General features: G+C 41.4%; 1 protein-coding gene across 1 annotated transcript; it reads left to right on the top strand.

The window, feature by feature from the left end:
• The first annotated feature begins 5454 nt into the window (after nucleotides 1–5454).
• LOC124265847 (chlorophyllase-2-like) lies at nucleotides 5455–11969 on the top strand. The gene is made up of 8 exons (XM_046700689.1): nucleotides 5455–5512; nucleotides 6145–6255; nucleotides 7161–7387; nucleotides 7692–7817; nucleotides 7948–8127; nucleotides 8899–8941; nucleotides 9769–9978; nucleotides 10875–11969. The coding sequence occupies exons 1-7, from the start codon at nucleotides 5458–5460 to the stop codon at nucleotides 9960–9962; spliced, it is 936 nt and encodes a 311-aa protein (XP_046556645.1). The 5' UTR covers nucleotides 5455–5457; the 3' UTR covers nucleotides 9963–9978; nucleotides 10875–11969.
• The last annotated feature ends 11526 nt before the right edge of the window (nucleotides 11970–23495 follow it).

The following is a 23495-nucleotide window of genomic DNA, read 5'->3' as shown; positions in this document are numbered from 1 at the left end:
TTTATGTGAGTGAGTGAGGTACGTTTGTTCAAATATGAGTATTTGTGTTTACATCTTTGTTGCCAGTTTCAAAATAAAATACTTTGCAAATTTATGTGTGAAAATATACAATGTACAATTGAAATACTTTAGACAGACATATAAAGTTTAAACCTTCAGTTTACGTGATTATTTCAATCAATCAATCAATTCTTTATTGCATGAAATACCAGAGGCCCATATACAGTGAGTGAGTGAGTTTTGTTTTACGCCGCTTTTAGCAACATTCCAGCAATATCACGGCGGGGAACACCAGTAATGGGCTTCACACATTGTGCCCATGTGGGGAATCGAACCCGGGCCTTCGGCGTGACGAGCGAACGCTTTAACCACTAGGATACAGCACCGCCCTATATACAAAAGAGATACATATTAACAAAGACATATACATCTGTATTATCAACTTCTAATCAACCAATTCTGTATTGTAAATAGATAGATAGGGCTACTTTGTGTTGGTCTGAAGGTTCTTTGCAGGAAAGTAAGGAAGACAATAATTTAACATTAATAAAAGGCATTTGTGGAAGAATATTATTCCTTAGATTTTCATATACATGACGAATAAAAATAAAATGGAATTCATCATCAATTATGTTACAGAATGGACATAGTCTTTGGGTCTTTTCAATAGAAAAATATCTTCCACGGTTCATTAGTAAATCATTAAAACATATTTTAAAACGTATTTATAAAAGCATTGCGAATATAAATTATGTGCAAAAAGTGGGTCAATAATGCACTTAGCTACTTTTGAGATAAAGACTACATTGGGCACATATCTATTTCAGAAAAAATACATGTCCCAAATTCTCGGTGCTGCCGACAGTGCACATGCACCTATGCATACGTGTCCTGACTGTGTCATTCAAGTGATCACACATCCTTGTACAGATAACGGAACGTCTAGACAGGTTCTTTACGTAAACAGACTAATAAAGTGCACACGCACTATTAGAACGGTTGCTTGGTGTATAGATTAAACCAACACGTAGCCAACAGACAACGGTAATTTCTACCTGTACTGTTAGTTGGTTTGTTTGTTGTTTAACGCCGTTAATGAATGCCGTTTCTGCCTTCCTTTGTATCGTCTCAGACATACATGCTATAATATTCTGTGAACTAGAACGCCTTTCAACTCCGAGAAAGGTGAGGTGAGGTGAAATTGGGTTTAACGTCGTGCTTGAGAATATCCGAGAAAGAATATCATTGGCAAGAAATGATGGGTGCTTTTATGTATCTATTTATTTTTATTTTATTCAAATCTTTTATTTATTTATTTATTTATTTATTTTATTTATTTATTTATTTATTTATTTATTTATTTATTTATTTATATTTGTTGGGCGGGGTGGGGGTCTTCGGTTTTGGTCTTTTGGGGTTTGTTTTGTATGTTTGGGTTTTGGATGTGTTTTTATTTATTGTTATTGGTGTGTCCGCATACAACATAGTGTGGTTTGTTTGACGGCTACTGCATCATCGACTTTTGGCTAGGATGACGTTAAGTGTCGTGTTTCGAGCCCATGGTGTCATTATCACTATTATTCATGGGGAAGGGTTCACTGGTGGATCAATTCCTTTGTTCATGACTGATGTAGTCCGCTTGACGCATACAACGGAATAGTAGACCGTTTAACGGAGGTTCATTGAATCAGCAACAGCATTGACCATGTGACGATCTGCAAAATCTGACAATGGTACATCACTGACATCGACAGGGTTGTTGTACCACATCATCCTCTGAACTCGACCAGTCTCCATGGGCAACAATGAATCGTGTACATGCCGTGACTGTTACGTCAAGAGGAGGTAGTTCGTCATGGCGTCCCGATCTTAATCCCATAGAGCAGGTTTGGGACGCAGAACACCTCAAAGAGGTTCTCAAGTTTTTGTGTCTTGTTTTTATTATTTAATTTAATCATTATTTTTTGTATTTATTTATATAATTTATTTTATTTATTTATTTATTATTTTTTTTTTTTTACGGGGGGGCGCTTGCTTTTCGGAATAAACTACAGTTTTCGTCTTTTTTCGTTTAGATTTGACATTTGATTATCCCTCGAGGTTCCGTTTATCCAGTTATTAAGTTCTAGACTGAATCGCCTCAATGATCACATAGATATATGATTTAAAGCCATGCTTGTGTTTAGAAACACGTATGCATAAAAAGATGCATATCTAAACTGTTAGAACTGTAAGGGAACACGTTTTTAGCGAGTACACACTGCATCAATACATGGAGTCTATTAGAACGTAGTTCAAGGTGACCTTATTTGAGTATATTGTAGGTTTAAGGGCACCACTTGTGAGATGAGGTGAGGTGAAATTGGGTTAAACGTCGTGCTTGAGAATATTTCGCTCATAATACGACGTGCATGCGTGTGTATGTGCGGCTGCTTGTACTAGCCCACACTGAAGCTGGTTTTATAGTGCTAGCCCACTGAGATACCATGCCGCAGTGAAGCATGAATACCCCACTCAGACATATTATACTGACTCCGAGCCGACCAGTCCTTGTTGTACCCATTAATGCCGAGCGCCAGGCAGGGATCAACAAGTACCATATTTTAACGTTTTTTGGGGATCGAACCCGCGACCTTCCGCTCTCCGGGCGGACGCTCTAACCATTACACCACGGAGGCGGTCAGAACTACTTGGGTATTTATCTGATCTTGGTAATTGGTTCATGGGATGGGTTTATCGCAAGGATATCACTGCAAGATAAATACAAAAGCTTTCCAGGAACGACTTTCTGTCACTCGTGATTGAAAGTTGTAAGACGCTCGTTTACGCGCGGGAATCACACAATTCATCCACATGGGACGGGGAACCCGCCATTCATCGTAGTAATGAGTGGGTGAGTGCAAGCATTTACGCCGACTTCAATAGCAATATTCCAGCAACATCATGACAGTGGACACCAGAAATGGGCTTCACACACTGCACCCACGTGGGGTGTGCTTTCGGCATGAAAACATTTAACCACTATAGGATTTAACCACGAGGCTACCCCTCTGCTCTGACCAGGGGTATTACACAATATATTGGTCAGCCACAGAGTGACATGACAAAAGGTTGTCCATATTTATAGTCCGTTTGGCTCAAAAGCGGACCGATGAATTGCAATCTAACTCGAAAACTAATAAACATATAATACTCAATGAAACGCTGATCATAATCAAAACATCAGACCAACTCTGTGATCTGTTCGCAGAATTTATGTCCTAAAATTAAAAAAGTTGTTTAACAAACTATCATTAAATTTTTGACACAGTTCACTATTTGTTACGAGGGAGGAGTGCAGAGAAAGGGACAGCCAGGTGTGCGAGAAAGAATGGCGATGGCACAGCACCGGTTAATGAATCAATAACTTTGTCGGCACTTGTGCACGTGCTTCTCTAACACCTGGCTGTCCCTTTCTCTGCACTCCTCCCTCGTAACAAATAGTGAACTGTGTCAATATTCTCAATTGAGACATACCAGAAATTATTGTTATCAGGTCATAGTGTTTGATTTATTTGTAAAATTATGCAAATAAAAGTATAAACTTATAATCTAAAAACATATATGTCTAAATGCTTTATTGGCAGTGTTTTTGTTGTGTTGTTGTGTAGAGCTGGTTACATGTATTATTTAGTGTGCGAGGCATCTTGTTAGATGGGCGTTATCGAGTGACGCTCAGTACGAAGAAGTCAAACTGGACAACTACTTGTATAACACCCTTGTATAGGGGCACTGGGTACTTGGGACATTGAACTAAAAGATAAATGTGTAATATCATGAGTGTTGATGATAGACATAAGAGTACATTCACGTAAAGGATGATAACACCTTGCATAACCTTACGTGACAAACATTAAAATATGTGTCAGCCTTGTCCGAAACTCCCTACTGGCGTGACCCCTGGCATGGTCATCGTGTTTGAAAGTGATCACTTTTTATGTAATGTTCCCCCATGTTTTTGTTTTAAGATATTCGTTAAAAATCGCCAAATTTCCCCATGTTAATTGTACGACTGATGCGATTAAACACACACACACACACACGTACGCACACACACACACACTAACACACACACTAACACTCACTCACTCACTCACTCACTCGGTGTGTGTTTAAGCAACAGACACTCGTGGTAGTGAATGAGTTGGATTTTGCGCCTGTTCCTTCAGTTGGTTTTCAGCAATATCATGGCGGGGGACACCAGAAACGGGCTTCAAACATAGTACCCATATACGATTTAAACAGACTGTAGTATTAAAAGTCAAATGTCAATTACTTGTCTTTAAACGGAAAAAGACATTTGTTAATTCTGATATCCAAGAGCTATCAATTATCTTTGGGCGTTAGAACAAAACATATGCTTAATCTGTTGACTGGTTATTGTTGGATATTCAAGATATATTCCTCCTACCAAGAATTCACTCTTTGTATATTTCATTATATAAGTAAACCGTATATTTCGTTATATAAGAACCCGTGAAAGTCCGGGTTAGAATGTACCTTCAGTAACCCATGCTTGGCGTAAGAGGCGACTAACGGGATCGGGTGGTCAGGCTCGCTGACTTGGTTGACACATGTCATCGGTTCCCAATTGCGCAGATCGATGCTCATGCTGTTGATCACTGGATTGTCTGGTCCAGACTCGATTATTTACAGACCGCCGCCATATAGCTGGAATAGTGCGGCGTAAAACTGAACTCACTTACTCACTCGTTATATAAGTAAACCGTATATTTCGTTACATAAAAGTAAACAGTATACTTCGTTATTTAAGTAAACCGCGTACTTTGTTAAATAAGTAAACCGTATATTTCGCTATATAACTGCACCATATATTTCGTTATATATGAGTAGGCCGTATAGTTCCTTATATATGTAAACCCTATATTTCGTTGTGTAAGTAAACCTTATGTTTACCGAACAATGTACTATTGACAATAGATACCATTGTTCTAATACAATTTTAGTTTAATGACATGTTCTTAAAAATGAATGCGGGACAAAAGGGACTATTCCCTTGTGTGGATAATACATTGGTTGTATTTCGGGTTTTCCTAATGTTTTCAAAAAATTTGTAATTTTTCTGTAATTTTTTCAAGTGTATACTTTCTGTTGTCTTGCAGTTTAGTTATCGTGCTGTACAGCCAACAGTATCGTTCATTAACTTGATGTATTTTTCTCAGTTTCCGTGAAATGGATCCAGGATGCACATGGACAAGTGGTTATTTGCGAAGTTAACATCGTGTGGTCAACAACGTGGCAGCACGTGTTCGCGGTCGGTGGATATTTACTGGAGGTGTGTTATCACCAACCTGGACTTACGTCGCTCTCAGATAACTGAGACATCAATTCACATCTATAAAACTAGCATCCCGCTCTTAGATTACATTCATCATCTGAAATTCACCACCCATCAACATGCGCTGGACAAATATCTTGTGTCTTGTCTACTGTGGGTATTTAATTCAGGAAAGTAAGTTGGTATTTTTTCAGTCCGTGTGTTTTGTATCTTAAGGCGTTCGTTTAATGTTTCATATTTGCTTTATTTGGACAATTATTCATGCTTCATTACCACATTACTTTTACAAGAAGGTAAGGAAAACATCTTTATTGTTTACGATTTGTATAAACGTACACGATACTGAATTAAACATCAACCGTTTGATTTTGAGGGAGAAATGGAAAGGATTTATCTTGGAAATATATCATAATCAAGCCCCTGTTTAATTCAAAAACACACATACTTGTCTCGTGATAAATGTTAAAGATGATGCTTGTTGATAAGAGTCCCATATTTATTTATTTATTTAGTTAGTTAGTTAGTTAGTGAAAGAGACTAATGAAGAGGACAATAATACAAAATACTGTCATATATATATGCCTCCATCAGACCCATGACATTCTGGAAGCAATATGCATGCAGCATCGTTCATGCGCTCACTCACTCACTCATATGAAAATGTGCTGGTCATTTTTATCATAGTAACTGAAGTGACAAGAATGAGTAACGACTCTCTCTAAATTAATAAGTTACTCCCAACCTAATTAACAGTAAAACATGTAAGTATTTTATTATAAGAGTATACTACCGTCCCGCTGTTGCAGGTGTTTGTGGTGGGTACCAAGACAAAGGCAACCCATATCATGACGGACCTCTGGAAACACAAGAGCAGACAATCGCAGCTTCACAAGACAATTCACCGCTACACGCGAAAGGTATAGTGCCTCGTCTGTGTGTGCATGTGCGTGCGTGCGTGCGTGTTTATACCTCTCAAAAGAACTTAAGGAACACCTGATTCTTTCATACAACTATGGTAATGTCACGACGTTTAAACTTCCAGCGCAAAATGTCCACGGATTGTTTCTTAGTACGTATTGGTAGAGAATCCAGGTTATGATTGGTCTTCAACACATGCTTGTCGTAAGATGCGACGAACGGGATCAGGTGACTGGTTGACACCTTTCACCGTATCCCAATTGCGTAGATCAATGATTATGCTGTTGATCACTGGATTGTCTGGTCCAGACTCGATCATTTACAGACCGCCGCTGTATAGCTTGAATATTGCTGAGTGCGGCGTAAAACAACAATCAACCAGCCATGGTCAGATAGCAGTCAGTTGGGTTTCGCGCAGTTTTAAACGGTATTCAAGTTGTTTCACGGTGTAGGCTTGACATGGGAAATACTTCAAATATTTCTTACTCTGCACCAAGTTCGTTTTGAATAGGAAAATATCAATCGAGATAATAAAACAAATACTACAACTGCTGCAGGAGGAAAAGGAAAAAAAACACCTGAAAATATGCTGTAGCATATATATATATTTATTTGCTCTACTTACTTTCCTTCAGGCCCGTGAACGTCCGAGTTTGAATGAGCCTTCAGTAACCCATGCTTGTCGTAAGAGGCGACTAACGGGATCGGGTGGTCAGGCTCGCTGACTTGGTTGACAAATTGTATGTCATAGGTTCCCAATTGCGCAGATCGATGCTCATGCTGTTGATCACTGGATTGTCTGGTCCAGACTCGATTATTTACAGACCGCCGCCATATAGCTAGAAATATTGCTGAGTGCGGCGTAAAACTAAACTCACTCACTAACTCTCTCGCTTTCCTTCAGTGTTCGCCCCAGTGGTAAAGGGAGACTACTCCGCCGTGTTCTTCGTGGGAGGCCTCAATGGATACATACCTGTAGAAGCATATCAGATCGTCCAACAGAAGATTGCCTCTCATGGTTTTGTTGTTATTGGCGTCGACTACAAATATCCCCTTTTGCGAAATTCATCTCTTGAAGAAAATGAAGAACTTGATCAGGACCTGAATAAATTTTTCGACGAATTAACCTGGGTTTGTAACTGTTTGTACTATTCCTTTGATGGTGGTTATCTCCCCTGAATTCAAGATCATAAAACACCTGCACCAGTCTTTTAGACATGTCTTCTTTTGACACACAGCGCAATCACGGACTGCACGCGAGTCACTTTATATTAATCATTCGTGTCTAGTGAGAGGCGTACGAGCGAAGCTCAATGCGGTTTTTAATTGTATGAATCACGGTTTTACCAGTAAACGTTACGTCATTTCTTTGTTTAAAACACTGCTCAGACAAATTTGCGAAATATATACATATAATTAATCTGGTGTGTTTCAGCTGAAATCACACCTCTCAAACTTAATGCAAGTGAATATTCTGTGGAACCAGACATCTCTTATGTGTCATTCTTCCGGATGTGACGTCACGATTCGGATGATACGGATGAACAGCGCTCTGTTTCGGGTTGGTTGGTCTTTCGCGGCACCCTTAATTTCACATCTTACACGAGAATTCAATTAAACACAAAATGAGAAATTTCGATATAAATGAATGTCTGTACAACGAAATCTTATTTTTGGTGACTTCTCCTCAGGCCACGGTGTTTCTAGAGCCGATGAGTTTGGATGTGAAACCAGTCAACGTGACGCTCCCGGCCTTGATGTACGGCACCCAACTCTCGGAGGAAGGGGTGCTCAAGTGTTGTATCCCGGGCTATGATTACAAAAAGTTCTTCGACATTTGGCAATGTCCGAAGATTAAAATGGAAGTGGCGGTAAGGATATTATCGGAAATATTCTGACGTTCAAAAGAAAGATCACAGTTGGCATTTTGGGGCTATTAAAAAATATAATTTTAAAATATTTTGAGTGTTTTGATTATGACTAATATTGTGTACGTGTTGCTTATACTCGACAGTGTAGGTACGTTTGTATATGTCTATGTTGCCAGTACACTATCAACACGAACACTTTGAGGATCTTCTTTCTTATGACCCGAAGATACGGGTTAGAATTGATCTTCAGTAACCCATGCTTGGCGTAAGAGGCGACTAATGGGATCGGGTGGTCAGGCTCGCTGACTTGGTTGACACATGTCATCGGATTCCGATTGCTTAGATCGATGATCATGCTGTTGATCACTGGATTGTCTGGTCCAGACACGATTATTTACAGACCGGTGCTATATAGCTGGAATATTGCTGAGTGCGGCAGTAAACAACAACCAACCAACTTTCTATGGCCAGTGAGTGGTACAGGCCCCGGGAGACGAATTAAATGGGGATTGGGTGGATACAGTTTGTCACCTGCCTGATTTGGTGTCATTGGAGATTACTATGAACCTACACGGTTTAGGTTGATTGACTGTTGTATCGATCTATGCAGGTTGGATTCGGTAACATGCATCAGCCAATCAGCTTTCGAAGCTGGCGGTACATTATTGTAGATTTTACCTGTGAGTTTCAGTTGGAGCACAAAGTATTCCAATGATATGTTTGATTCCTGTCATTGGTCAAGCACATAAGCGGTATCCTTTGTTATTTCAGGATTTTGGCCATTGTGACATCCTGGACCAGATTCCTTGGGAAGGTAGGTTCATCAAAAGTACTGTAATTCATTCATTCATTCATTCTTTCACGATGCTAATCATATAATTCTTAATATAGTAGAGTATCTATGAAATAAGCTGGTGTCAAGCTTTGAGTTAGTATATAATAATCCTCAAGACAAATATTGGTCTTCTGCCCCATACAGTTAGTTTAATATATTTAGTTATGATTCAATTAGCAGCTCTAAATATTCAACCTATATTTCTTTTAAATCATCATTTGGCTTATCAAAGAACTCACTATTTCAAAATAGAAGTTTCTCAATATAGATGTTTTTCACATGCTTTCAGATGCTTTGAATTGAAACTTTCAGATGTGTTTAAGAAACTAAATTTGATGTATTATGCGTTGTATGCAGATGCTATTGAAGATGAATACCATTTTCTATTAGTATAGTAATGTAGTGCGGCGTAAAACTAAACATCTAACTCACTCTCTATTTTTTTTTCAAAGAAATATTATTTAAATCTATATGCTGAACATAAATTTAACGAACACTGTTTTCTGTTAGTATGTATATAAACATCCAGAAGGTCTTTTTGCCAAAAATATTATTTAAAATCATGTATGAACATATATTTAACATGTTAATGCGAGATATAGACAGAAACTTTAACAAATCCATAGTGTATGTTATAATGTTACCCGACTTAGACAGTTATTTATATATTATTGTATACCCGAACCGTTGTATATACTTTCTTGTATATTGTCAATTGTAATGTAGAATGGGCCTGTGGCCTCCACTACACGAAATAAAGATTGATTGATTGATTGATTGGTTGATTGACTGACTGACTTCAAAAGGTTGCCATGCCATCCACTTCTGCAAGACTACGAACGACACGAGGCTGGTCGAGTATCGCCAGTTTGTACAGGGGGTGGTGTCAGCCTTCACCATTGGATACACGCAGGGTTGGCCACCCGCTCTCAACTATATCGAAAACCGGACAAATGTACCATTGAAGTTGTTGGATTTCGACGCACAACTGTCATGTTGAAACAGTACGAAAACAGGTAAGATGATGTATGTCCTAATGTCTTGCGGTTGGCAGTAAGAATTAACCCGGCCCTTAAAGATAAAGAAGATGCAGTTATTTTCATATCTTATTATTGTCAATTACGCCATGGTGACTTAACAGGACTAAAAGTTGGGTTGACTGACTGACTGACTGACTGAGTTTGGTTTTACGCCGCTTTTAGCAATATTCCAGCAATATCACGGCGGGGGACACTAGAAATGGGCTTCACACATTGTGCCCATGTGGGGATTCGAACCCGGGTCTTCGGCGTGACGAGGGTTGACAGTCATCGAGACCCCCTGTGTGTTTACAGGTCGGTAGGGTAGCCTTGTGGCTAAAGCGTTCGCTCGTCACGCCGAAGGGTTCGATTCCCCAAATGTGTACAATGTGTGAAGCCCATTTCTGGTGTCCCCTACCGTGATATTGCTGGAAAGGTGCTAAAAGCGTCGTAAAAGCATACTCCCCATTCGTTTGTTGCGTATGTAGTTATACTAGACATGAACTTTCGTGGTTTTCATCAGTGTTCTGTATTTCTAAAATATGTTATATTTGGGATTACACTTTCTCAGTAAAGTACAGATGCTAGTACTTTTGGGGGGTTGAGTCCCATCCGGATTCGAATCCACACCGTCAGAGTCAGGCACCTAATCGCCAGCATACAAAGTCAGACGCCTAGACCGCTCAGCCGCGGTACTAGAATCTGTACTTTACTAAGAAAGTGTAATCCCAAATATAACATATATGTTACATTTGACCACTTTCTAAAATGTCATTGTGTATTTCATATCTGTATTCCTGTTTGGAAAACACAGGAAAATGAGTTTTACTTGCAAACGCAACATAAATTGTATAATTTGGCGTCAACAATGTTTCATGACATTATTGTTTCAGTGCTGACAAGACCAACCTGTATGTGACGACTTTGAATGGGAGACAGGACTTTAGCCTGGAGACCAGTTGTGGTGAAGCTGCTCAATTGATACATCACTGGTCCAAATTCCAACTCCAACCATTTCTGGCCTGGAAGGATTAGACGGAATAAAGATGAATAAACGCATTGTAGATTCAGGACAGATATGTTGGGTCAATATTTAGAGAACACCCCACCAGGTACGAGTGATTACGTGAAATATGTTACCAGTGAAATTAAAGCTCGGGACAGTGAACATTACTTTCACTCGGGACATGTTTCACGTAATCACTCGTACCTCATTGGTTATTCTTTTTATTACCCATTCTGTAATTAAACCGAAAACCAGCATTTATAAACTATGAAAAGATTTTACACGGGACCTCCTCACCGGTATGGGTAATAATGACAGATATCTGGCTAAGTCAAGTCCCATTTAGACAGATATCACTCCAGGTGAATGTTAAGGACCGTCAAACGACTTAAGCTAAAAAAGAATATACCATTTGAATTCATATTTCATGTTATCATTTCTGATTTCACCACATGTTGTCTTTAGGACTTGTTCATGAATTCATTTCTATATGTATACCAATGCAATTTTAACTTTTGTGGGCATTCGTGAGTGAGTGAGTGAGTTTATTTCAGAAATGGGCTTCACACATTGTACCTATGTGGGGAATCGGGTTTTCTGCCTGAGCAGCGAAGCTTTAACCACTAGGCTACCCACTGCCCTTTTGTGGGTATTAAGTGATGTTCATGTGAAGTCACTGTTTACTTTTAAAATATGACTCTTGTACATTTTAAATTTTGAATGTCGAGATATTCCTACTTTTTATTACATGTTTTTAAGGATATGATTCAATGAAGAATTTTGTTTATATGTGTGTTTATGACAAGTCGGTGAAATGATATCAAAAGCTGATTTTAACTTAGAGTCCTTATCGATTGTGATATAATTGTATACTGCAACAAAACAATGAAACATCGAACTGTTTTTACCAAATATCGCAGTTGAGGAAATATGACGCTGTGCACATATCACAGTGTTATTTGATAAAAACGTTTTTTACGTTCTTCCGACTTTGTATTCTCTTTACTGACGAGATGTCGTTATGCAACCTCTATAGTTTAGTTTATGGTGTTCCTATATGACAGGGGTGGCGGGGTAGCCTAGTGGTTAAAGCGTAGGCTCGTCACGCCGAAGACCCGGGTTCGATTCCTCACATGGGTACAATGTGTGAAGCCCATTTCTGGTGTCCCCCGCCGTGATATTGCTGGAATATTGCTAAAAGCGGCGTAAAACTAAACTCAGTCAGTCAGTCTTATATGACAACCTGTGAATGTCCGGGTTAGAATGTAACTTCAGTAACCCATGCTTGTCGTAGGAGGCGACTAACGGGATCGGGTGGTCAGGCTCGCTGGCTTGGTTGACACACGTCATCGGTTCCCAATTGCGCAGATCGATGCTCATGTTGTTGATCACTGGATTGTCTGGTCAAGACTCGATTATTTACAGACCGCTAGCTGTCATATAGCTGGAATATTGTTGCGTAAAACTGAACTCACTCACTCGTTTTTGACACTATGCAGTTTATGCTTTCAATTAGGTCCTGTGCGTGCGTGCGTACGTGTGTACTGGTTACCCCCGATCCCGTTAGTCGCCTCTTAAGACAAGCAACGGAGAAGATCCGGGGTTGAACTGGTCTTAAACAATTGCGATTATCTGGACCAAACTCGAGTATTTGTAGACTGCCGCCATGTAGCTGGAATGTTGCTGAGTGCGGCATTAAACAACGAACCAACATGCATGCACACCGTCAAATGCACTGATCCCTCTGCCACTATGCTGGTAAGCTGTACTTTGTACATTCACGACACTGCTTATTACTTTTTCAAACCGAAAAAAAAGAATGATTGAAAGAATGATTTGGGACGATAGATAGAACCTCCCCCAAGTGTATCATATGATGTGAAAGCACTGAAGTGAGAGTCTCTATCTGTGAGAGTACAGACACATGCGATCCTGTATAAAAGGCTGAGAACTAATTTCAGGGTGGTCACTTTTACTTCAACATGCGGGAGCAACTTTACCCACAGTTTGTCGGGACAGATGATGCAATCGTGATACTGTCCATTCAATGTCAAATGAATAAATATTCCCAGACAACAACTCAGCGAGCTGAGTATAAGGGGAGGCTACTCTTGGCGTCTTGGAAATACTTGAGTCCAGTGCTTCTCTGAAATCTCCAACAACACGTCCACATTATCCCATGCAATAAGCAGTATGAGGTTAATGAATGTTTTTTTATTTCATACTTCAGATTGAATATAAGCAATGTATTTCCAAGCATAAGTGATGTTTACCTTAATGTCATGGGCCAATATAACTGTATGCCCTGATCAGTTATATCCAAAATGTTGATTACAAAAATGACATGTTCCATTGATATTGAAACATGACATATCTGGAAATTAATAGAAATGGGCTGTATGTTCACAGACGTCCAAGACCTACAAAACCCACATATATCCTCACACACTAAGATGGGCTGCCGTGAGAATAATATTGATAGAATATAAGTGAAAATGTCATGCGCTAAACTTCATTCGCTAGGTGAATGCTCATAGCGCTAACAATGAAAGCGCAGCACATTATTACCCCGGATAACTCAAGCTGCCTGCGAGGCGCAAGAAGGTTAATAGTCACATGACTTATCCCACCGGGTACCCATTTTCTGCTGGGTTGACAGAGACAATTTTGAACAAACTCACTTGCCTAACTGATACCAGAAAAAGAAATAGACCACTTGAATATTGGATTTAAATGGAGAATTACACACGTAATCAATACTCTACTAGGCTGGGAGTAGTCGCCGTAACGCTTTATACTTCGGATCCAAAACACAAATATGATTTCCGTACGAAATACATCACCATCGTATCGCCATGTTTTGTTTCATTTCATTTACCCGTGAAGTTCCGGGTTACAATTGATTTTCAGTAACTCGTGCTTGTCGTAGGAGGCGACTAACGGGATCGGGTGGTCGCTGGCTTGGTTGACACACGTCATCGGTTCCCAATTGCGCAGATCGGTGCTCATGCTGTTGATCACTGGATTGTCTGCTCCAGACTCGATTAGCTACAAACCGCCGCCATATAGCTGGATTATTGCCGAGTGCGGCGCAAAACTATACTCACTCACTCCCCAACGTGGGTGTATATTTACTACTTTTCAGTTTACTTATACTACTTTATAAAATTATTCAACAGCTTGTGTGATTATTTCAAATATGTATTTCACACCATCACCACAAATGTATTTCCTATGCTTCATCAATAGCCGTGGGGTCCCGATCTTCTGACCTCCCAGTATTCGCTGGTAGCCCTAAGAGATCATAGGTAATCAATCAGCGCCGTGCTGATCAATCTGGATATGTCTCTGGGCTACGTCAATGGGGTATCAAAGATCATTATGTCCACTGCAAATCAATAATATCACACGGACAGAGGATCTGTCTTTGTGTAAGTCCATTGTCTATGTCACGGTGTTATGACAGGGTCGATCAGCTAACGGGGAAAGTAGATGAACGCCCCTCAACTTTTGTTGGGCTATCAAACGTATTGAGTGTTGTGCAGTGAGAACTCTTTAAAAGAGGGGATCGACCGCCTTAACAGATTAATTACATGACTTCGTGTTTCTGTGTGAGAAGTAACAGGGGCCCAGTTCTGGAGTATATCCCCAGTGTGTCGGATCTTTGCTTGCTGCAAAATGTTACAAAGGCCTTACATATCGTTACAATGGCTGCCATATGACAATCGTTACTGATGGTGGCTGTCATATTGACAGTCGTTACTGATCGTCACATTGGCTGCCATATGACAGTCGTTACAGATGGTGGCTGTCATATGGACAGTCGTTACTGATCGTCACAGTGGCTGTCATGTGACAATCGTTACAGATGGTGGCTGTCATATGGACAGTCGTTACTGATCGTCACATTGGCTGCCATATGGACAGTCGTTACTGATGTCACAGTGGCTGCCATATGGACAGTCGTTACTGATGTCACAGTGGCTGTCATATGGACAGTCGTTACTGATGTCACAGTGGCTGTATGGACAGTCTCACGTGACACTGACTGATGTCACAGGCTATATGCTGTCATATGGACAGTCGTTACTGATGTCACAGTGGCTGTCATATGGACAGTCGTTACTGATGTCACAGTGGCTGTCATATGGACAGTCGTTACTGATGTCACAGTGGCTGTCATATGGACAGTCGTTACTGATGTCACAGTGGCTGTCATATGGACAGTCCTTACTGATGTCACAGTGGCTGTCATATGGACAGTCCTTACAGATGTCACTGTGGCTGTCATATGGACAGTCGTTACTGATGTCACAGTGGCTGTCTCATGGACAGTCCTTACTGATGTCACAGTGGCTGTCATATGGACAGTCGTTACTGATGTCACAGTCGCTTCCATATCGACAGTCGTTACTGATGTCACAGTGACTTCCATATGAACAATCGTTACTGATGTCACAGTGGCTGTCATATGGACAATCGTTACTGATGTCACAGTGGCTTCCATATGGACAGTCCTTACTGATGTCACAGTGGCTTCCATATGGACAGTCGTTACTGATGTCACAGTGGCTTCCATATGGACAGTCCTTACTGATGTCACAGTGGCTGTCATATGGACAGTCCTTACTGATGTCACAGTGGCTGCCATATGGACAATCGTTACTGATGTCACAGTGGCTGTCAGATGGACAGTCGTTACTGTTGTCACATTTGCTTCGACATGGACAGTCCTTACTGATGTCACAGTGGCTGTCATATGGACAGTCCTTACAGATGTCACAGTGGCTTCCATATGGACAGTCGTTACTGATGTCACAGTGGCTGTCTCATGGACAGTCCTTACTGATGTCACAGTGGCTGTCATATGGACAGTCGTTACTGATGTCACAGTGGCTTCCATATGGACAGTCGTTACTGATGTCACAGTGGCTTCCATATGGACAGTCGTTACTGATGTCACAGTGGCTGTCATATGGACAGTCGTTACTGATGTCACAGTGGCTTCCATATGGACAGTCCTTACTGATGTCACAGTGGCTTCCATATGGACAGTCGTTACTGATGTCACAGTGGCTTCCATATGGACAGTCCTTACTGATGTCACAGTGGCTGTCATATGGACAGTCCTTACTGATGTCACAGTGGCTTCCATATGGACAGTCGTTACTGATGTCACAGTGGCTGTCATATGGACAGTCGTTACTGATGTCACAGTGGCTTCCATATGGACAGTCCTTACTGATGTCACAGTGGCTTTCATATGGACAGTCGTTACTGATGTCACAGTGGCTTCCATATGGACAGTCGTTACTGATGTCACAGTGGCTGTCCATATGGACAGTCGTTACTGATGTCACAGTGGCTGTCATATGGACAGTCGTTACTGATGTCACAGTGGCTTCCATATGGACAGTCCTTACTGATGTCACAGTGGCTTCCATATGGACAGTCCTTACTGATGTCACAGTGGCTTCCATATGGACAGTCCTTACTGATGTCACAGTGGCTTCCATATGGACAGTCCTTACTGATGTCACAGTGGCTGTCATATGGACAGTCGTTACTGATGTCACAGTGGCTTCCATATGGACAGTCCTTACTGATGTCACAGTGGCTGTCATATGGACAGTCCTTACTGATGTCACAGTGGCTGTCATATGGACAGTCCTTACAGATGTCACAGTGGCTGTCATATGGACAGTCCTTACTGATGTCACAGTGGTTTCCATATGGACAGTCGTTACTGATGTCACAGTGGTTGTCATATGGACAGTCGTTACTGATGTCACAGTGGCTTCCATATGGACAGTCCTTACTGATGTCACAGTGGCTTCCATATGGACAGTCGTTACTGATGTCACAGTGGCTTCCATATGGACAGTCGTTACTGATGTCACAGTGGCTTCCATATGGACAGTCGTTACTGATGTCACAGTGGCTTCCATATGGACAGTCCTTACTGATGTCACAGTGGCTTTCATATGGACAGTCCTTACTGATGTCACAGTGGCTTCCATATGGACAGTCGTTACTGATGTCACAGTGGCTGTCATATCAACAAGCATTACTGGTGTCACAGTGGCTGTCATATCAACAAGCATTACTGGTGTCACAGTGGCTGTCATATCAACAAGCATTACTGGTGTCACAGTGGCTGTCATATCAACAAGCATTACTGGTGTCACAGTGAATGTCACTTATACCAACAATATGGCATCCTACTGGTGTCACAGTGAATGTTATATCAACAAGCATTACTGGTGTCACAGTGGCTGTCATATCAACAAGCATTACTGGTGTCACAGTGGCTGTCATATCAACAAGCATTACTGGTGTCACAGTGAATGTTATACCAACAAGCATTACTGGTGTCACAGTGAATGTTATATCAACAAGCATTACTGGTGTCACAGTGGCTGTCATATCAACAAGCATTACTGGTGTCACAGTGGCTGTCATATCAACAAGCATTACTGGTGTCACAGTGAATGTGATATCAACAAGCATTACTGGTGTCACAGTGAATGTTATATCAACAAGCATTACTGGTGTCACAGTGGCTGTCATATCAACAAGCATTACTGGTGTCACAGTGACTGTCATATCAACAAGCATTACTGGTGTCACAGTGGCTGTTATATCAACAAGCATTACTGGTGTCACAGTGAATGTTATATCAACAAGCATTACTGGTGTCACAGTGGCTGTCATATCAACAGTCATTACTGATGTCACAGTGGCTTCCATATCAACAGTCCTTACTGATGTCACAGTGGCTTCCATATGGACAGTCCTTACTGATGTCACAGTGGCTTACATATGGACAGTCCTTACTGATGTCACAGTGGCTTCCATATGGACAGTCCTTACTGATGTCACAGTGGCTTACATATGGACAGTCCTTACTGATGTCACAGTGGCTTTCATATGGACAGTCCTTACTGATGTCACAGTGGCTTACATATGGACAGTCCTTACTGGTGTCACAGTGGCTGTCATATGGACAGTCATTACTGATGTCACAGTGGCTTTATATCAACAAGCCTTACTGGTGTCACAGTGAATGTTATATGGACGAGTCATTACTGATGTCACAGTGGCTTACATATGGACAGTCCTTACTGATGTCACAGTGGCTTCCATATGGACAGTCCTTACTGATGTCACAGTGGCTTCCATATGGACAGTCCTTACTGATGTCACAGTGGCTTCCATATGGACAGTCCTTACAGATGTCACAGTGACTGTCATATCAACAGTCATTACTGGTGTCACAGTGGCTGTCATATCAACAAGCATTACTGGCGTCACAGTGTCTGTCATATCAACAATCGTTACTGGTGTCACAATAACAGTCATAGAAACAATCGGACATATGTTGACTCCGGATAGAACGAACTCCAAAGTGGGCCTTAAAATGTATTCGTGATAGCCGATAAGTTTGTTGATCAATGTAATCATTTATAATTGCCGATTCGCTATGTCCGATTTCGAGACACACGGTGTTGACTGTACGCATTGCATTCTGTTATGTGCTGTCTTTTATTCAAGGGCTCCTCTTCCATGAAGCAATTTTAAGCAATACAAATCCAAGTTTTCTCATAGAGAACTCCCACCTTTACGTGTGAACTGGGGTATCAGTAATAGTATGCAAATCAGGTACCACAAGATTGGCTTCGTACGCTACGGTGAGTCTGCATTATGGAGACAGCGGAAGTTGTTAAACGTGTGGTTGTTGAGTTACGGCAGGTGACAGCCACAGGTCACAGGTGATAGCCACAGGTCGCCAGACACAGGAAGGACGAGGGGAGTGTCAGGTGGGAGACTTCCTATACTGTCACAAACTGGGTCAAGCAAGCAAAGTGTCCTGAATCCATTAAACCACTCAACGTTTGCAAGAGATACCTGGCCTATCCGTACTGTTACGTACTGAACAGACGCAGGTATAACTCAAGTGTCTACTACGTTTATCAAGTTTAAATGAAGCTGAACAAGCTCAGAGATATTAATCGCATGACATTATCTACAAGCAGCCAATCACACTCATTCGGGTCACACTTAGAATATTACTAACAAATATTGGATAGTAGCCTATATATTTCTCTCTCATATCCCCGTCTCGTCTGTCCCACAGTCTCTATATCCACTATATTACCTCCCATCCAACCCTGTCGGCAATGCAAAACCCAGTCTCTGAAATTAACATATTTTACAGAAGTTATATAGCAGTTCATAATAAAAAATATACATATGTATTATGATAGGAAGCCCTGAGACTTTCTTCATTTTCAGAAAACTGTGGAAATCTGGACTTGCCACATATTCTAGACTTGCATGGGCTTTTTTGGATATATTTGTTTCAGGGACCAGGGTCTGTATGGCAGACCATGCAAAAACCCTACATGAAGTACGTCTGAATCTCTGAGCTCACTGGGGCCCCTTTTCAATTTAAATGGAGGCATATGTTTCTATCATTTTCTATCATCTATCTTTTTTCAGAGACTGCGCCTTAGTCTGCGCCTTAGTCTGCGCTTGGTCTTTCAGATACTGGTATATCTATGTACAGGGACATGGGTGCGACTATGGACGTTAAGCGTTACTAATATTGCTATTTCATCCACTAATGGTATTGTAATAAGAAGTTATCCGCCTCTCACAACAGGCAAAATCAGCTTCGTCATACCACATACACGACTTTGCAGCTTTACAAAAATTCAGTTTTACAAAATCCTATCTCGACATTCGTCCTCGATGGTGGCATGAGCTGTGACAATGGATATTTTAGGTACTGCTACAAATGTTTGTGCTCTATGACAAATAGCCCCGAAGGCAAATAGAGAATGCGTAAAGGGCTTGGGGTGCAGATCTTGTTGGTAGTGGGAAGTTGTTTAGGTTAAGTAGTGCAAACATGTCCCTGATAATTGATTATGTTGATAAATATTAATGCATCTAATAAAAGAACAGGCACCTTGTCATTTGCCTCACGCTTGTCTGTATGATCTGCTCAGGGCCCTGCTCCAGACTCCCCTGTCACACACATACTTCATTTAAATGAGCTTGTTTGTTACTATTGAACTTATATATATTCAGAGACTAAGCATAAGTCTAGGATCCACCTAAAATCCAAGATTCACCTCAGCCCTAGACCCGCTTAACCACAGGCCCCATCTCGAATCCAGGATGCACCACGCCATCACACCATCTTCACCACAAAGCCCCGCTTCAGATTTTTACCTCACTCCTAGATCCATCCGTACACAAGGCCTCACCTCAAATCCAAGATTCGTGTCACCCCCAGGCCCTTTTCACCTCAATGCCCCACCCCAAATCAAAGATTTAGCTCACCCCAAGACCCACGATCCCTCAAATCATTGTCACCCAAATGCCCGCTAGGGCCATCCTAAACGCCCGACCCCTCCATAACGCCATCCCTTCCAACTCCCTCGAACTCTCAACCTGCCCCACCCGAGTGGCAGACTCAGGATATGGAGAAGATGATGGGGTGGGGGTGGATGGGTAGATGCATACAAGCCAAACACCACCACCCCCCTGTGGCTACTGCCACCATTTAATAACAAATCCTAATCAGGCTACCTGACTGTCACAAAACGAGGACAACCCTTTACACCTGCAAATCAGCAATACGCTGAAGGTCGCAATATAAGTATTAACTGATATTCACAAAGATTACAATTATCACTAAATTATCTATTCACCTGGAAAAACGGCTACAGTGACACCACGTGATAGTTATAAGTATTTCTAGAAAAACTCCCTCGGCTTCAAGATTATCATACATTTATAGATTATATATAGATTATTGCATTCCTAGTCTACCCATGCATGACACAGTTACTTGTAAATGCGGCATTTTTAAATCATTACATTCCATTCATTGCTTGCAGTGGACCATACGATTGAAAATGTTCGATTAACGGGGATGTGAAACCTATCTCAGAAAATATTGATTGAGAGCATCAATCCGTTGAAGATAAACCTGAAAAGAAACAAAATGTTCCTTTCACAGACTCTGACATCCACTATTAACACATATCGACCCACAGCTAACGGTTAGGTATATAAACAGCTCAGATGTACATACACAACTCGGCTGTTACGTGTCCACTTCCAAATTGAACGAAAAGTTAACCTATTTTTCTGAGTGTAAAAGAATCAAATGAGAAATAAAATAAGAAAAATAATAATAACATATTAAAAAGAATATATCTTCCATACGTGTCCTGGGGCGGTGGGGTAGCCTAGTGGTTAAAGCGTTGGCTCGTCACGCCGAAGACCCGGGTTCGAATCCCCACATGGGTACAATGTGTGAAGCCCATTTCTGGTGTCCCCCGCCGTGATGTTGCTGGAATATTGCTAAAAGTTGCGTAAAAACCAAACTCAGTCAGTCAGGCAGCCATACGTGTCCTGCATATATTGTAATTGAGGGGCGGCGTGGGAGCCTAATGGTTAAAGCGTTCGCTCGTCGAAGACCCGGGTTCGATTCCCCACATGGGTACAATGTGTGAAGCCCATTTCTGGTGTCCCCCGCCGTGATATTGCTGGAGTATTGCTAAAAGCGGCCTAAAAGCAAACTCACTCACTCACTCATTATTGTTATTTTTTAGCCAAATCCAATATTCAGGAGTATACTTTCTTAATACGGACACCCATTACTGTACATGTACAGATACCCTAGCTCCGTACCCGTCGTCTGGATACAATGTGTGAAGCCCATTTCTGGTGTCCCCGCCGTGATGTTGCTGGAATATTGCTAAAAGCGGCGTAAAATCAAACTCAGTCAGTCAGATCCGTACCCGTCGTCGTGGTATTCAGCAACGTCGTATACGTCTGTGAACTACGTCATGGCTGCCATCGGCGTTACGCCCATGCGTCATGGTATAACAGAAATACGTTTCCTAGCAGCTGAAATCCAAACACACTATACATAAGTCTGCACTTCGCCAGCATTGTGTGTATAAACACATGTAATTTATAGGTTGGAGTGTTTCCTGGTGTGTTTAGCAAGTTCATATAAACTGGGGTATAAAGCTAATCAATGATGTGTATGTGTTTGCTAGGGAACTACACTGTTGATCTATACTGAGTGTGTACACACGGTGCTGAGAGGGATAACTTCTATTCTGTTTGCAGGACAATACAGGCAGAGTTTATATAGAATTCATTCACAGGGGCGATATATCGTCAGCGCTACGTGGGTGTGTGCGTGCACACACGCGTGTTCTCAAAGTGTTCTCATTCATGCTTACGGCCGAAAAGTTGGAATTGGTCTTCAGCAACCCATGTTTGTGGTAACGGGCGACTAACGGGATCGGATGGGCAGGCTCGCGGATTTGGTTGACACATGTAATCATATCCCAATTGCGTGGACCGACGCATATGATGTCAATCACTGGATTGTCTGGTCCAGACTTTGTCTAGGTTATAGCTGAGGGGGGCGCGAGCCATCAATTATACAAAACGTAGAAATGACCTTTCCACAACACTCACTAACACCCATATGCAGATCTTAGAACACGTGAGGAGTTCGCATGCAATCTGGGCAGTCACGCAGTCACAGTCATAGCTTTGATTATTGATTCACACACACACACACACACACACACACACACTCTCTCTCTCTCTCTGTCTGTCTCAAACAACGCTCACACACTCTTACTCTCAAACAACGCTCACACACTCTCTCTCACACTCTCCCTCTCTCTCAAACAACACTCTCACACACATTCTCTCTCACACACATTCTCTCTCAATCAACACTCAGTCAGTCACACACACTCTTCCTCTCAAACAACACTTGATTCTCTCACACACACACTCTCTCTCTCAAACAACACTCACACACATTCTCACACAAACACATACACTCACAACACACACACACACACACTCTCTCACACACACATACACACGCACACGCCTCTCTCTCTCACATCATACACACGCCCGCGCTCTCGCTCGCACAGAGATTCAAACGCTGATATGTCGAACTCTGATGGGTCAAACTTATGGCCAAAAGCGCGAAACCGGTGTATCCCTAATACTACTTTTGTGGCTGTGTCGAACTTTGGATAACTCGAAATATTTTCGCTTTTGCGCTACATATAGTAGATTAGTCAAATCAGTGAAAACAATATATCCCACACTTCTTCCACTTGCAAACCAACGTTAATCAACCTCGACACAAGAATGCTCAAAGAGTGTCTGTGATTCCACGAATATCTCGCATGTCTGCACGTGTAATTCCTCCACGTGCTTGAACCTGTACTCTTCGTGCGGAATGCCCGATGCACGAGATTTTGCCTTGGTACAGACCTTGATTGTCTGCACTTAGCAAGAAATTACAAGTTTACCAGAAAATGTTTCGATGTACATATCAATCAATATTGCAATAGTTTTTTTTCTCCTTGAATTGTCTCATCCGAAGTCATTTCCCAGATGAATGTATAGTTCATATGAAATAAAAAACAAGTTGAAGTAGTTTCAG

The sequence above is a fragment of the Haliotis rubra genome, unplaced genomic scaffold (genome assembly GCF_003918875.1).
Source record: "Haliotis rubra isolate DU_JTF1 unplaced genomic scaffold, ASM391887v1 Scf999, whole genome shotgun sequence".
Taxonomy (NCBI): Eukaryota; Metazoa; Mollusca; class Gastropoda; order Lepetellida; family Haliotidae; genus Haliotis; species Haliotis rubra.
This window is presented reverse-complemented; position numbering and strand designations above follow the sequence as displayed.